The sequence below is a fragment of the Cetorhinus maximus genome, chromosome 7, assembly GCF_964194155.1.
Source record: "Cetorhinus maximus chromosome 7, sCetMax3.hap1.1, whole genome shotgun sequence".
In the NCBI taxonomy this organism is placed as follows: Eukaryota; Metazoa; Chordata; class Chondrichthyes; order Lamniformes; family Cetorhinidae; genus Cetorhinus; species Cetorhinus maximus.
This window is the reverse complement of record NC_135885.1, coordinates 88490599-88507175: the sequence shown is the minus strand read 5'-3', so window position 1 is coordinate 88507175 and position 16577 is coordinate 88490599. Positions and strand designations below refer to the sequence as shown.

At 41.8% G+C, this 16577-nt stretch overlaps 1 protein-coding gene across 2 annotated transcripts in view; it reads right to left on the bottom strand.

Annotated features, from left to right (window-relative positions):
- Positions 1-633: 633 nt before the first annotated feature.
- The window catches only part of cfap300 (cilia and flagella associated protein 300), a 54767-nt gene continuing 38823 nt past the window's right edge, over positions 634-16577 (bottom strand). For both annotated transcript variants that reach the window (XM_078544885.1, XM_078544884.1), the window contains exons 6-7: positions 2422-2488; positions 634-1365 (exon numbers count right to left, since the gene is read on the bottom strand). In XM_078544885.1, coding sequence (XP_078401011.1) covers positions 1234-1365; positions 2422-2488 — 199 coding nt within the window. In that variant the 3' untranslated portion in view covers positions 634-1233. The remainder of the gene's footprint in view (positions 1366-2421; positions 2489-16577) is intronic.

Below are 16577 nucleotides of genomic sequence, written 5' to 3'. Positions count from 1 at the left end.
TTCCATACATACCATTATTATTATATGGTTCATTGGTCCCACACATAGTGCATACTGTGGATATCAGTTGGCATGGAGAGTATGAGGGGACAAGTTGGAATGGGGGCTATAAGGGGTCACAGGATTGGATGGGGGCATACGTTAGCATGGAGGAGGCAGGGGGAGTGTGAGGGGTGAGGGCTAGAGAGCCTAACAGCATTTAATACCACTGGAATGAAGTCCCAGACAGCCAAGGTGTGCCTTCTAACCAGCCTGCCTTGGCACTCGGCCACCTGTGGCTGCCCCATCGCAACATTGTGGGGCCTTTCTAGTAAGAAGTGTCCGGTGAGTCAGGAAATTTCCCAACTCAAGCTACTCACCTGGATAGCGGAAATTTGGCCCAAAATATTTGTTCAGTATCTCTGCCATTTCTTCATTCCCCATGATAATTTCTCCTGTAACTGCTTCTTAGGAACCATATTTAGGTCTTGTGGTTCAGAGCTATACCATGCACTTGACTGCTTAGTCATGGGAGTAATGGTCATGAAATCAACAATTTTTCATGATGTTACCTGTTGTAAATGTGGATGGAATCAGGATCCAAAAATACTATTGCACAACTGGCAAAAAAAAAATCACAACAACATTGTTTTTAGGATTAAAACCGCTAAGCAGGTTTAAAAAACTGAACATTAATTAGTTACCATAACAAAACATTGTGTAAAGCAAAACTGTTTTAAAAAGCCACAAAAATTCAAATCTCGTGCAAGCATGTATAGGTTACATTTTATACAATTCTTAAATGATCTCACAAGTAAGAAACTGAAGTGATAAAAAATTGATGCAAAGGTTCTAAACTCTGTTGCAAGTTTTGCAATGCATAAAACTGAGTTACATCTATATAATTTTACTAATCCAACAAATAGATAAATTACACAATATCTATAAGTACTATTACTCAAAAATTCCAGATGTAATACTTTATAAATTGTCTCACAGCAAAACTTGTGATGTTGTTTTCTATATAGCCAAATGAATAACTTAAACAGCTGTACTTGGAGGATTCTCTGAAGCTGCCTACATTTCATCTCTTTACTACAAATTCTAATTAAATACAAAGAAATAAAGTCTCAAATACTGAAATGTATAATCCTTTGTTTGCTTCTTATAATACAGAATGTTCTCACTATAGAACATCTTCAGCTAAATAATCCACTAGTAATAATGTTCCAGCAAAGACACTGATTGTAAGAATTAATTGCAGAATAATCCTCCTCCGAAGCAATGGTATAGCACATGCACATGACGTTTTAGGGGATCCACAATAAGATAGGCAAAAGTCTGTTCATGCTTCTTAGTGGAAGGGTAGCATGTGCCACAATTATCCTAGTTAAAAATGACAGTAGTGAACAATTAGTATCCCAGTTTGTCACATTTTCACAAATAAAAGTAACAAAGCAATGTAATTTTGGAAAGCAATATTAATCCTGAATAACTGCAAATAACCATGCTAATACCCAAATAAATGGCAGAGTCATTATCATCTTAAAAAAGTTTTTTATTTTAGGATTTTAATAAAAAAATCCCCAGTGAGGAAATGCATTGCCTGGTATAGCACGGCTATACAGACTAGTATATGCTGAGTAGCTGATCTCAGCTAAGTGGATACATTTGTTATTAGCACAAGTAGACTAGAGAGTGCAGAAACAAAACTTAGTCTGGATTCTTGCTAAATAGAGAGCACTGTCCTACAATGAGAGGCTGAGTAAACTGGGCCTAAAATCTCTGAAGTTCAGAAGAATGGGAGGTGAAACATACAAGATTATGAAGGGAATTGACAGAATAGATGCTGAGAGGTGTTTCCCTTGGCTGGGGAATCTAGAACATGGGGGCATAATCTCAGGGGGGCTGTGGACATCCATTGTTGAATATATTTAAGACTGAGATAAACATATTTTTGGTCTCTCAGGGAATCAAGGGATATGGGAAGCAGGTGGGAAAGTGGAGCTGAGGCCAAAGAATTGCTATGATTGTATTAAATGGCAGAGCATGCTCAATGGGCTGTATGGTCTACTCCTGCTCCGATTTCTTATGTTCTTATGAGATATTACATCACAAATTATTTCTAATGGTTTGATCCGGTAAACATGAGAAATCACTCATTGGTAATAACAGTGGACAAATAGTTAACACAGCTGTATTACATTCATCTGTCTACATTCATCTGTCTGCCACATTAACTCAGATGCTAATGCTTTTATTTTAAATGTTTAATGCTTCCTTTAATGTAGTGGACAGAACTTTTATATGTACATATTAAATGTTCATTGACAAATATCGGCAAATTTAATATCTAGGTTTCAGTCTTTAAGTCAGCAATTCAGCCATCAACATAATTTCAAGGAAATTCAAATACAATTCTTGTTTTTAACTGATACTTACATTGGCCGTAACCTTGAATACTGTAGAGATGATACGTATATCTTTTGTACCAGGATCTTTCTGTACACTACAAGAAAATAATTATAGTTCAAGATTTTATAGTACAGACATCTGCTCTAGTTTTATGAGGAATGTGTTCCTGAGATGCTGGTGTGAGAGCCTTTTTAAATTAATAGGTTATTTGTCAGCAAAATCTTATCATTTATCTGGGTGATTCTACTAAACAATCTTGCCATTTTCCAATTGCTTCTGTTCCCAGTGGCATTTTAAACTAGTGTAATAATTTTAAACATCACAGCTGCCTAAACAGATCGGTTAGCTCTGACGGACTATTTAGGTAGGCTGGCTGAGACAAATGCACACTGAAATTTTAAAACACTGGTCTGAAAGCATCAATCTCTCACCTGGCCATGGCTGAAGCTCTTCCATTTCACTGTTCAAAGCCTTACCAGCTTGTCAGTTTCCCTGAAGAAGCCCTTGCTGCTGCACACTTGCCTCGGTGAGCCTGGCGAGTTTCTCACAGGTCAAGAAACAGCATCCTCCTGTACCTTGCAGCTCCACTCATTCCTCTCTCTCTAGACGCCTCACATCCCCATCACACTCATCTTATTGCCCTCTTGCACTTATGCTTCAAAGCCACTCTCCATAAATGGCGTCCTTCACTCCTCTCTAAACAAGCCATTATGAGTTCTCACATCTCTCTGCTTTCTCTCTTTGTTGGAGAAGACAGCACACAACTTGGTGCGAGGCAGAGACCTGGAGGCATGGGGAGAAGGGTTTACTTCGATGCTGCTTCATGCTCTCGTCGGGACCTGGAAAAATGTATTAATTTTGCTTCCAATCTCCACCCCTCCATCATTTTCACATGGTCCATCTCTGACACTTCCCTTCCCTTGACCTCTCTGTCTCAATTTCTGGTGATAGACTGTCCACCAATATCCATTACAAGCCTACCGACTCCCACAGCTACCTCGACTACAGCTCCTCACACCCCGCTTCCTGTAAGGACTCCATCCCATTCTCTCAGTTTCTTCGCCTCCGTCACATCTGTTCTGATGATGCTACCTTCAAAAACAATTCCTCTGACATGTCCTCCTTCTTCTTTAACCGAGGTTTTCCACCCACGGTAGTTGACAGGGCCCTCAACAGTGTCCGGCCCATCTCCCGCGCATCCGCCCTCACGCCTTCTCCTCCCTCCCAGAAACATGATAGATGTCCTCACTTATCACCCCACCAGCCTCCGCATTCAAAGGATCATCCTCCGCCATTTCCGCCAAATCCAGCATGATGCCACCACCAAACACATCTTCCCTTCACCCCCCCCGGCGGCATTCCGTAGGGATCCTTCCCTCCGTGACACCCTGGTCCACTCCTCCATCACCCCCTACTCCTCAACCCCCACCTACGGCACCTTCCCATGCAAACGCAAAATATGCAACACCTGCCCCTTCACTTCCTCTCTCCTCACCGTCCAAGGGCCTAAACACTCCTTTCAAGTGAAGCAGCATTTCACTTGCATTTCCCCCAACTTAGCCTACTGCATTCGTTGCTTCCAATGTGGTTTCCTCTACATTGGAGAGACCAAACGCAGACTGGGTGACCGCTTTGCAGAACACCTTTGGTCTGTCCGCAAGCATTACCCAGACCTCCCTGTCGCTTGCCATTTTAACACCCCACCCTGCTCTCTTGCCCACATGTCTGTCCTTGGCTTGCTGCATTGTTCCAGTGAAGCTCAATGCAAACTGGAGGAACAGCACCTCATCTTCCAACTAGGCACTTTACAGCCTTCCGGACTGAATATTGAGTTCAACAACTTTAGATCTTGAACTCCCTCCTCCATCCCCACCCCCTTTCCATTTCTTCCCCCTCCTTTTTGTTTTTTCCAATAATTTATATAGATTTTTCTTTTCCCACCTATTTCCATTATTTTTAAATGTATTTCACCGATCATTTATCTATACCTTTTATGCCCTTTTAGTCTTATTTCACCCCACCCCCACTAGAGCTATCTGTACCTTGCTTGTCCTGCTATCCACTCTTAATTAGCACATTCTTTTAGATAATATCACCACCTTCAACACCTCTTTGTTCTTTTGTCCGTGACTATCACTGCTTGCTTGTCCCAACAACCACCCCACCCGCCCCTTCTCCCCGCCCCCCTTAAACCAGCTTATATTTCACCCCTCTCCTATTTTTACTTAGTTCTGTTGAAGGGTCATGAGGACTCGAAACGTCAACTGTACTCTTCTCCGCCGATGCTGCCAGACCTGCTGAGTTTTTCCAGGTATTTCTGTTTCTGTTTTTGTTTTGGATTTCCAGCATCTGCAGTTTTTTGTTTTTAACTCCCCTTCCTTGATGTACTAGTTGAGAAATCTGCCAGGGGGTTCTCTTCCACTGTCTACCACAAGCCTACCTTCACTGGTCAATATACACGTCAGGATTCTTACAGTTCCACATGCTATGTTATGATATGGCAGGTGGTATTAGCTGGGCTGACCAAATCCCAAAGGGAAACTTGGACAGGCTATCACAACAGTTTTGCAGTTTGTATTAATTAAGAGAATGTATGTGTACTGAAGTTAAAACTAAAGATTCCACTACCACTTTCGGAGATTATAAATATTAAATTAAAACATTTATTAACAAAAGAAAAGAAAACTTAAACACACAAGATTACATTTACACAGTTAAATTTAGTCTTATAACATTCTCAAAAGATTTGTACTTAGCTGGGCTCACAAATAAACACCCTTTTCCAGGCAACAGTCCATATAAATTCTTAATCTATAAAACATCCAGTAATATTACCGCAAGGCACCCCTACTGTTGCTTTTAGGGAGGTATTTCACAAGCTTCTCTCTCCTTTTCACTTGACAATGGAAATCTAAGGCTTGTAACAAAACCTTGTTTTTTGGAACAACTAGACACTTCTCTGGGGTGGATAGAGGCTGCAGTCTGCACAGGTCTGTCTTGCAGATCACATGGCCACACACACACCTCATACAGCTTTCAGTCTTTTCTTAAATATATTTCTTCCCTTTCATCTTTACTCATTGTTCTTAACTGTCTTTTGAAAGGTACCTTTCCTAGAATCTAAAATCTTTCATGTTGTCTTTATGGACACCACTTTCAGGAAAAATAAGCTTAATAACATTGCTTTATTTATTTATGATCTTTGCAGTTGTAAAACTTCTTTTTCTCCCTTTGAAATTCAATAGCTAAAAAAATCACTCTTCATTTATCTCCTAATGCAAATTCCTATTCATGTTGTATTTACATGTATCCCATCTTAGCTCACTCATTTTCACATCAAAATCCCTGCATTGCACCTAACCCTTTGATGATTTAAACCTTGGAGTTTGACTGTCATCAGTCTAATTAAGTTAGTCACACACACACACATACACACCTTACACACAGCCCCCATAAGCCTGCTTCACAGCATCCCACAGTTATATTAAAAAAAAGAATGATATTTTCTTTACAGCTATAAGGTTGTTCTTATCACAACCTTGTAATTAGGGCCCGAGCTATTTGCTCACTGTGCAAGCTTGATGGTGAAATAGAGCGCTTCAAAGACATCCTGCAGGATAATGGCTACCCCAATCAGATCATGTTGTGTTATACATCACGCAAACTCATGCGTGGGCCTAAGGCTGTCACTTTCGGCCCTGAAAAGTGCCCAGTCTACCTCAGATTACTCTAGAAGGGCGAGGTATCTCAAAAATTTGAATAAGAGGTGAAGTTAGCTGTGTCACACTGCTACTATGCAGGAGCAACACGAGTGGTATCCGCCACTAACAGGATACTGCCATCAAGCCAAAAAGATGTTCTGCCTATCACACAAATCAGTAATGAAGTACATGAATTTCAGTGCCAGTGTGATGCTAGGTATATAGGCCGCATGTCCCAAAGACTGGTGGATAGTTTCAAACAGCGTGTCCCAGCCGCTGTTCACATCAGGCAAGGTACAGACCATACCCAACCAGCCCGTGCTTGCAAAACTCAAAGCACAGTGTCCAACATTAGATGTGATTCTGCGATTGCACAACATTTGCTAAATAATCCACAGTGTGCTAAGAGTTACACTGACAACCAATTTAAGATCGTCAGTTGGGCTTGCAGTATGGCGCATTTGCGTGTACTGGAAGCTACATATATTAATACACAGGGCCCTGGTCTTCGTAGACAGAAAGAACATGTGCACACATTGCACCTGTTACAGCTAAACAAAATAAGTGACAACCATTCACTGACTCATTCCTCAGGGTAATGTCTTAATCAATCAGTGTCAAACTGCCTGGTTTAAATTTTAAACAGCGCTTGGCAGTTAACTGTCAGTCACCATCACTAGTACATTCTCCATGACAACACCTCTACCAATCAGAGTCCACTTGCTAACCAATCAGCACTCACTTCACATATAGTATAAATTGTTGTTTCCACCTTATTCTTGCAAAGTGTCCTGATGAGTGTAAAGCAAAAAGCTTTGACATTTCTCTTTTTCAGCAATACTCGTGATGTTTATTTGACAGATTTGAGAGTTTCTAAGCGGATAATTTTGTTGTGCCTTTTCAAGTTTATATTGACAGATTTATGAGCTTTTCAATGACTTCACAATGTTACTATAGAGCGCATGAGTTCTGTATATAAAGTGGATGCCGGTTGATTGTGTGAGGGGTGTAGAGTGAGGGTGTGAAGGGGCTGAGCAGGTGAGGTAGGGTAAATAGGGGCTGAGTAGGTGAAGGGTGTAATCGGAGTGAGTGGAAGCTGAGGGCATGAAGGGGTAAAAAGGGGGTGAGGTGGGTGAAGGGGGTAAGGGGAGGTGAGGGGTGGGGGTGAAGAGGACAGGGGTGAGGGGGTGAATTAGGGTAGTGGGCGAGGGTGAGTGGGGCATTAACTGATCTGTAGAACTGTGCTAATGTCTCAATGAACAGAGGCAGGCCTTTTAACCTGGCTGCTCTGGCATCAGCCTGCCTCTGGCTCTGGTGGCAGGCACGACTCCAGGTCATCTCCGTCTCCCTCAGATGAAAATCCTGCCAGCCAGAACTGCCGAGATGGAGGCAGGATTGTGACATCAGGCAAACTTCCAACTGTGAATTCCTGCCTCCATGATGAAAATTCGGCCCATGGAGCTAAGTCACAGATCAGCATGATCTCACTGAATGGCGGAATGGGCTCGAGTGGTTAAGCGGTTTATTCCTGTTCCTGTGTCCCAAAATAAAGACAACTGGAAAATAGCCAATGTGACTTCTATTTTCAAAAAAATGGGCAAGGCACTTTCAAATTGTAAACTTGCAAGCCTTACTTGCATTATGAGATAATATAAGGGAGGATCTTGGGTGGAAAAGGTATGGGTGTTTGTGGGTCAAGCTGAAAGATTTAATTTCTTGTAAATCAAACATTTTCAATATTGGTTACCAGATGTCGACAAGGGACATTTCCAGGTAGATATGACACTGTAAACACAGGTAAAGCTTCCTTTACTCTTAACAGAAAGGAGTTCTTCTCCACTAATCTGTGCATCTGCCACCTAGTGGCAAAGAAAGTAGCATACACTAAAGATGCAAGATTTCTTTGTCCTCACAAGAAGGGCTACATTTTATCAGTGATGTTTGCCTTTGTGCTAATGTCAATAGGTTATGCACAAAAATATATTTGGCAATACAAAATTAGAATAGTGACCCAGTATTAATAAACTAATCAAAGCAGGTTTCTGGCAAACAATATCACAATATATTACCTGGTGATGTTGGCATACCACAGAACTTGCATTTATACAGCGCCTCTCATGACCACGGGACATTCCAAATGAAGCTAATGAAATATTTCTGAAATGCAGTCACTGTTGTAATGTAGAAAACGCAGCAGCCAATTTGCACACAGCATACTCCCACATGAGCAATATAATAACAACCGGATAATCTATTCTTGTGATGTAGATTTAGGGATAAATATTGGGCAGGACATCGGGGATAACTCCCTTACTCTTCTTTAAAATAGGGCCATAGATCTTTTGCATCCGTCAAGCAGGCAGATGAGACCTCGGTTTAACATCTGATCCAAAAGATGGCACCTCTAACAGTTCAGCAATCCCTCAGTACTGCACGGGACTTTCAGCTTGACTTTCATGCTCAAGTCCTGGCATGGGATTTGAACACACGACCTTGTGACTTAGAGGTGATAATGTAGGGAAAATCCTGACTCACCATAGATGATATAAAATAAAAACACTGCACATTTTGCATGCAGCTGAATAACATTTGTCTAATATTAATGATTTTTAGTGATAATGTTATTAACATAATAAGCCTGTCTCTGCTTCAAGCCTCCAGGGTCTTAGCTCACAATATCTTCATGAAAATTTGGTATTGCTTTTTCACATATCTACTAAGAATGGATGGAAAATCCAACTCTTAAAATATTTTATGAGACTCGCTATAGCATGAAATGTGTTATAACATGAAAAAGCCTTGGCTCCAAAGAATCATGTTGTAGTGAGCTACTCATTATTACTTTATCTCAGAGTTTAAAGCTTAGATTAGTGTATATGGCTTTATATAAAAACTATACATCACTTCCAGTGAGTCACCTGCAGTATTCTCATTGCTGTGAAAAAGAAACTGGTATGAAATCATAATTAATTTAATGCATTAAGCTATTGTGTCTATGGCAGCCGAAAAAGAGCTATTCACTTTCGAGCGTTTGGTCCGTCATCTTGTAGGTTCAAATCCATATCAAAGTACTTTTTAAATGCAATGAGGACTTCTGCTTCTGCCTCTACCATCTTTCAATGAGTTCCAGACCCCTCCCACTCTCTGGGTGAAACAATTTCTCCTCAACTTCCCTCTAATCCTCTGGAAATTACTTTAAGTCAATGCTCCTTGATTATTGACCTCACTGCTAAAGGAAATAGGTCTTACCACTCTCTCTCTAGGCTTGTCATAATTTTATACACCTCAATTAAGTCTCCCCTCAGCCTCCTCTGTTCTAACGAAAAACACCTAAATCTATCCAGTCTTTCCTCATTGCTTAAGTTTTTCAGTCCTGACAACATCCATGTGAATTTCCTCTGTACCCGTTCTGAAGCAATCACATGCTTCCTGTAATGCAGCGACCAGAACTGCATGTAGTACTCTAGATCTACCTAATGTTTCATACAATTCTATCATAACCTCCCTGCTCTTATATTCTATGTCACAGCTAATAAATATCAGAACCCTGAATTATTCTTTTGAGGCATATATTAATGTAACAATAAAAAAGCAAGATACAATTACCTTTGTCCTAACTAGACTTCAAAAGCACCTACGTATAAACACTGTGTGGAGGTAAAAAACCTAAAGCCAATGGTAGAACTTCCATTCAAAAGCAATGACATCAGGATTGTGTCTCATGCATATACATAAAAGTGACCAGCTGAGAGATGTTGTGCATGGTATTGTGATTAGTTATGATAATCACATAAGGTTTCTAAGCTTGATTGAATAATTATCTAGTTCATCTTATTTCTTTATCCTTCATATTGTGGGTTGAACAGACTTCACCTTATATCCGCCCAAATCAAACGGCTATCAGTACTGGCTATTAATAAAGCATTTAATTCAAGCTCAACATTATTCTGGGAGGCAAGATTTGGATCTCAGAATAATGGGAAGGGAATCTAAGGTGGAGTGCTGGAAGGTCAGGGTTTGGAAGCATTCAGCTGGATGTAATGGTATTGGAAAACTGGGAGGTACTTCACAGAATTTATCAGCACTTGAGAAGAGTATCCCTTGCGCTGTAGAACTGATAGTGGAATGTCAGGGTCTGGGAGCATGAAGCTGGGGAGAAATTGGAGTAAAGAGCAGTAGCATATGGAGAGAGTTACATGGTGATACAGATTAGTAAAAAATGAATGGATTGGTGGGAGAGCAAGGAATGGGTGTTTGATGTGACAAGGGCGAGAGGCAGCAGCAGAAAGTGTGGATTGGTGAGGAGGAAAATAATCAGGTGCTTGCAGTCAGAATGTGACAAGGAAGTGGGGAAAGGTAAGAGTATCCAGCACATTGAAAACCAGTAGGAGTAACGGTAAAAAGACATGGCTGTTCAACAGGGCACAGCGTGACAAGAGGAAGTAGTGGGGATGAGGAAAAGTCATGGGCACCCGACAGGATGGAGTGGAGTCAGGGGGAAGGTGTAGGCAGATTTAGGACAGAGCCAGGGGCTGGGGTCCCCCTGTCTGCCCAGAATTAAAACTCAATAGGACTTTCCCACTATGGAAAGCCCTGTATTATTTAAACAGCAAACAATTCTATGCAAATAACACAGGTCTCCTTATAGTGGAAAAGTCCAGTAACAAATCCACACCAACTCCATTCTACCAAAAGCCAGTTGCTGTTGGTCATTGGGAACTGGCATTAAAGTTTCTTAAACAGTCAGTAAAATGGTGATTATTGATATTTAAAATTCTTTAACACTTCTGTTTCAAGTTGTTTAAAACAACTTACAACTGGATTTCAGGAACTGGTGAAACCCAAGAGGAAGAGATCAAAATTTCGTCAGCCTCAGGCGATGCTGTACATGACAGCCAGTCACCTTGGAGATGCGTGTTGGAATGACTCCACAAAGTGCATCATCTATCTTAAATATGAAGTGGGGAAACTCAAGTAAAACGAATATCTATATTCCAACATGACAGAGAGTGTGAAGGAAATTGGATAAGAGAATGTTTCAGGACGTAAAAACCAATAGATATTAAAGTTGCAAGTTTCAAATAAAGATACATATAATTTTAAAAGATGAAAGTGAATCTGCAAATCAAGTTTTACAGGCAAAAACATTAAATTAACAAAGAAGTTGTACCAACGACATTCTTTAAGACGTATTTTTAAAAATCTGACTCAGAATACAAACCTGCACTGATATAAACTATTTGACATTATGTACAAATGCTTAATGCATTTTTCTGAAATTATTCTCGGTTATATTAGTTGAAGCATTACCTTATGTATTTTAAGTAGGTTCATGTCTATGTCAAAATAATAGAGAAAATTTTAGTCAAATATGTCAATTGTTTGCAGTCTAATATTTACATTGCAGATCCATCATTTGAACTCTCACATAAAATGAAATGCTTATATCATTGTCTGGGGACTAAAACCAGACCAGGGAACTTCTTTAAGTACAAGTCACTGAGCAATGCCCTGTTTTATCTGTTTGTACAGCAGAGTCTTACAGCTGACTAACATGCACTTGAGATTACTAAAAAGGCAGAAACTAACTTGTTGGAAGCTTGGGGAAGTTTCTGTCAGAAAACTTGGAGGATTGGGTTTTCCCATATACTGTGGAGTTTAGGCTTGACCTTAATTTGGGCAGGGAGTACTTGGGAGCAAGCCTTGTCTGCAGGTAGGTTGGTTGCTGTCACTAGTGGATGAAGGTGGGAGGAGAGGGAGGGGGGGTGCATTGGGAAGTGGAGGTGTCTGATCCCCAACCCTGAGGTAGGTGTGTTCAATTGCCCACCCTGGAGAGAGGTGGAGGCAGCTTGGTGGACCAGGGGAAGATCCACGAAGCTGTCCATGCTTCCCTTATGCTGCCAGGTTATCTGCTGCTTGGGAAATCTGGCTGGCTAAGGTTAAACTTGCAAAGCAGGTAAAATCAGAAGTTGCCATCCTTTTAAAACATTTAAATGGCCACCCGGCCTCCTGCAAGTGGGTTGGTTGCCCACCCCTTGACCCATCTCCGTTAAACCTGAAACTGGGCTGGTTGAAGGTGGTTTGGGATTTTTAATGTTTTAACATCTCACCTGACCCCAACTAGGGAGAAGGTGGTGGCACAGTGGTAATGTCACCGGACTAGTAATCCAGAAGCCCACGTTAATGCTCTGGGGAGACAGGTTTGAATCCCACCATCGATAAATCTGGAATTAAAAGCTAGTCTCGATAATAGTGACCATGAAACCATTGCTGACTGTCGTAAAAGGAAGGAAATCTACCGTCTTTACCTGGTCTGGCATACATGTGATTCCAGGCCCACAGACCCACAGCAATGTGGTTGACTCTTAAATGGCCTTGTATGCCACTAATGAAACTGGATGGAACACCCAGCATCAACCTAAGTAAGTCAACTGGAAATGACAATGGCCCAGCCAAGTCAATACTCCAAATTCTTCCTCAATAATATCTGGGGGCTTACTAATATCTGAAGGCTGTCTCACATGCTAGTCAAGCAACTGCCTAACATAATCATACTCAGGGAATCATATTTGACAATGTCCCAGTCCAGACACCACCATCAGGACAGACCCACCAAAGGTGTTAGCACAGTGGTACACAGTCGGGACGGAGTAGTCCTGGGAGTTGTCAACATTGACTCTGGACCCCATGGAGTCTCATGACATCAGTAAGATCAAATATGGGCAAGGAAATCTCTGGCTGATTACCGCCTACCGAGCCCTCTCAGCTGATGACTCAGTACTCCTCATGTTGAAAATCACAGAATGTACTCTGGGTGGGGATGTATCTGAAGGTAATCTTCAATGTCCAATATCCTCCATTGTGTTGTGTGGCACTCCCACTGTGCTAAATGGGGTAGATTTTGATTAGATCTAGCAACTCAAAACTTGGCATCCATGAGGCTCTGTGGGCCATCAGCAGCAGCAGAAATGTACTGAAACACAATCTGTAACCTCATGGCCCCGCATTCCTTCACTCTACCATTACCATCAAACAGGAGGATCAACCTTAGTTCAATGAAGAATGCAGGAGGGCATGCTAGGAGCAGCACCAGACATACCTAAAAATGAGGTGTCCTCCTGCTAAAGCCACAACACAGAACTGCCTGCGTGTCAAACAGTGGAAGCAGCAAGTGATAGACAGAACTAAGTGATTCAACAACCAACGGATCAGATCTAAGCTCTGCAGTCCTGCCACATCCAGTTGTGAAGGCTGGTGGGCAATTAAATGATTAACTGGAGGAGGACGCTCCACAAATATCCCCATGCTCAATGATGGGAGAGCTCAGCACATCAGTGCTCAGTGCAAAAGACATGGTTGAAGCATTTACAACAATCTTCAGTCAGAAGTGCCAAGTGGACAATCCATCTCAGCCTCCTCTGGAGGTCCCTAGCATCACAGATGCCAGTTTTTAGCCAATTTGAATCACTCCACATGATATCAAGAAAAGACTGAAGGCGCTGGATGCTGCAAAGGCTATGGGCCCTGTCAAAATTCCAGCAATAGTACTGAAAACTTGTGCTTCAGAACTAGCCACACCCCTAGCCAAGCTATACCAGTACAACTACAACACCGGCATCTAGCCGGCAATGTGGAAAACTGTCCAGGTATGTCCTGTCCACAAAAGGCAGGACAAATTCAACCCAGTCAATTATTGCTTCATCAGTCTACTCTCAATCATCAGCAAAGTTTTAGAAGGTCAAAAACAGAAGGTCATAAACAGAGTCAACATGGTTTTGTGAAAGGGAAATCACGTTTGACAAATTTGCTAGAGTTCTTTGAGGATATAACAAGCAGAGTTGATAAAGGGTAGATGCAGTGTATTTGGATTTTCAGAAGGCATTCGATAAGGTGCCACATAAAAAGGTTATTGCACAAGATAAGAGCTCACAGTATTGGGGGTAATTGGGGGCATGGATGGAGGATTGGTTAACATGCAGAAGACAGAGAGTCGGGGTTAATGGGTCTCTTTCAGGTTGGACAGACGTAACTAGTAGAGTGCCAAAAGGGTCAGTCCTAGGGCCTTAATTATTTACTATCTATATTAATGATTTGGAGGAGAGAACAGAGTGTAACGTATCCAAATTAGCTGAGGATACAAAAATAGGTGGAAGGGCATGTTGTGATGCTGACATAAGGAATCTGCAAGGGGATATAGACAGGTTGAGTGAGTGGGCAAAAACGTGGCAGATGGAGTTTAATGTAGGAAAGTGTGAGGTCATGCACTTTTGCAGGAAGAATCAAAAGGCAGACTATTATTTAAATGGAGAGAGACTCCAAAAAAGTGCAGCACAGAGGGATCTGGGTGTTCTTGTGCATGAAACACAAAAAGTTAGCATGCAGGTGCAGCAAGTAATTAAGAAGGCAAATGGAATTTTGGTCTGTATTGCTAGGGGGTTGGAGTTTAAAAATAGGGAAGTCATGTTACAACTGTATAGGGTATTGGTGAGGCCGCACCTGGAGTACTGTATACAGTTTTGGTCCCCGTATTGAAGAAAGGACATACTGGCATTGGAAGCATTGATGGCATGGGGGTGGGTGGGGCCATATGTGATCTGAGGAGGCATGGGGGAGTGGGCGGGTGGGGTTGAGGGGTGAGGTTTAGGGGTGATTTAAACATTGTTGGGAGCTGGGCTGCCACATTGGAGAACCAAGGCTGGCCTTATAACTGATCCACCTCTGCACCCACACTCCTCACAAGCTCTATTGCAGCTCTCAAAATGCACTGTGAACCCAGCCGTTGTGTGAAGACAATAATCCCAGGCAAAGTCACACATGGATCAAGTGTACATTTCAGAAGGTACAAAAGTGAGTAGGTCGGGTTTTCCTGAGCACACATGAAAATCTGGGCCCATTTATTTAGGAACAGCAAAAAAGCCAAGGGAATACATAATAAATGACAGATATTGAGAAGTGTAGAGGAACAGAGGGACCTTGAAGTGCATATGCACAGGTCCCTGAGGAATGAGTCAGCAATGCCTTGGCCAATCAGGGTCAAGCTGCCTGGTTTAAATTTCAAACAATACTTGGCAGTTAACTGTCAGTCACTATCACTGGTGCATTCTCCATGACAACATATTTGCCAACCAATCAGCATTTTCTCTTCACATACAGTATAAATTGTTGCTTTTCCCCTTATACTGGTATTCTTGTGAGGTGTCCTGATGAATGCCAGACGAAAAGCTTAAACACTTTTCTTTTTTCAGCGATACTCAAGTTCTGTATTACCAAATGGCTAAAAGATGTGACTGCACTAGAGAGGGTACAGAGGAAATTCACCAGCATGTTGAACAGTTTTAGCTATTAGGAATGATTGGATAGGCTGGGGAGAGATTTAATTGAGGTGTATGAAATTATGTGGGGCCTATGTTATGATATGGCAGATGGTAATTGCTGGGCTGACCAAATCCCAAAGGGAAATTTGGTCAAGCCATCACAACAATTTTCAATTTGTATTTATTACAAGAAATTATGTGTACTGAAATTAGAAGTAAAGATTCCACTACCACTTTTTGAGATTTCAAATACTAAATTAAAACATTTATTAACAGAAGAAAACTTAAAAACACAAGATTACAGTTACATAGTTAAATTTGGTCTTACAACATTTCCCAAAAGGTTTCTACTTAGCAAGACTCACAAATAAACACTATTTTCCAGGCAACAGTCCCTATACTTAATCTATAAAAAATCCAGTAATATTACTACAAGATGCCCACTGTTGCTGTAGGGGAAGTATTTCACAGGCTTCTCTCTCCCTTTCACGCAACAATGGAAATCCAAGGGTAGAATTTTACACCTCATGGGCTGGCACCCGCCTGACCCGATTGGCCATAAAATAGAGCGAGAAGACATCGGGCGAGCATTCTGGCATCATCCCGCGCGCGCACACAATCTTCAGGTTGGCAGGCGTGCACGGATGTCGGAGCCACGCCCGCCATCATATTAAAAGGCCATTAAAAACCCAATTGATACCGATTTTACGTTGCCCATATGATTTCGCACTCATTGCATGGGCAAAACGTGCAAATTTTGCAAAACCTCACCCAAGGGTGAGATAAAAAGTGTCAGCAGCATTGCAATGTGAGTAGTGAGGAGTTTAGGAGATAGTTTGTGGCTGGTTGCTGTTTTGATTTTGACACCTTCATCTCTGTTCTGAGCTTTATTCTTTGCACTTCTAGGGTTCATTTCAGGACACATTGGTGTCTCCAAGGCCCCCGGAGGATTTTGACCGTGTGGATCCTTCCAGGTATCAGACAGTTTTCTGTTACCCTGGTATTGGAGATTGTGGTCTCCGCAGGTGGCACCTCCTGAGGAGGAATAGAGGGGCAGAAGGGACAGAAGGCCAGGTGTCTCAATGCAGCTTCCAAGGGAGTGACCTGTGAGACAAGAGGTGCAGGCACAAGGGGTGCAGGTCCAGTGGTTGTCCAAGGCAGAAGGGAC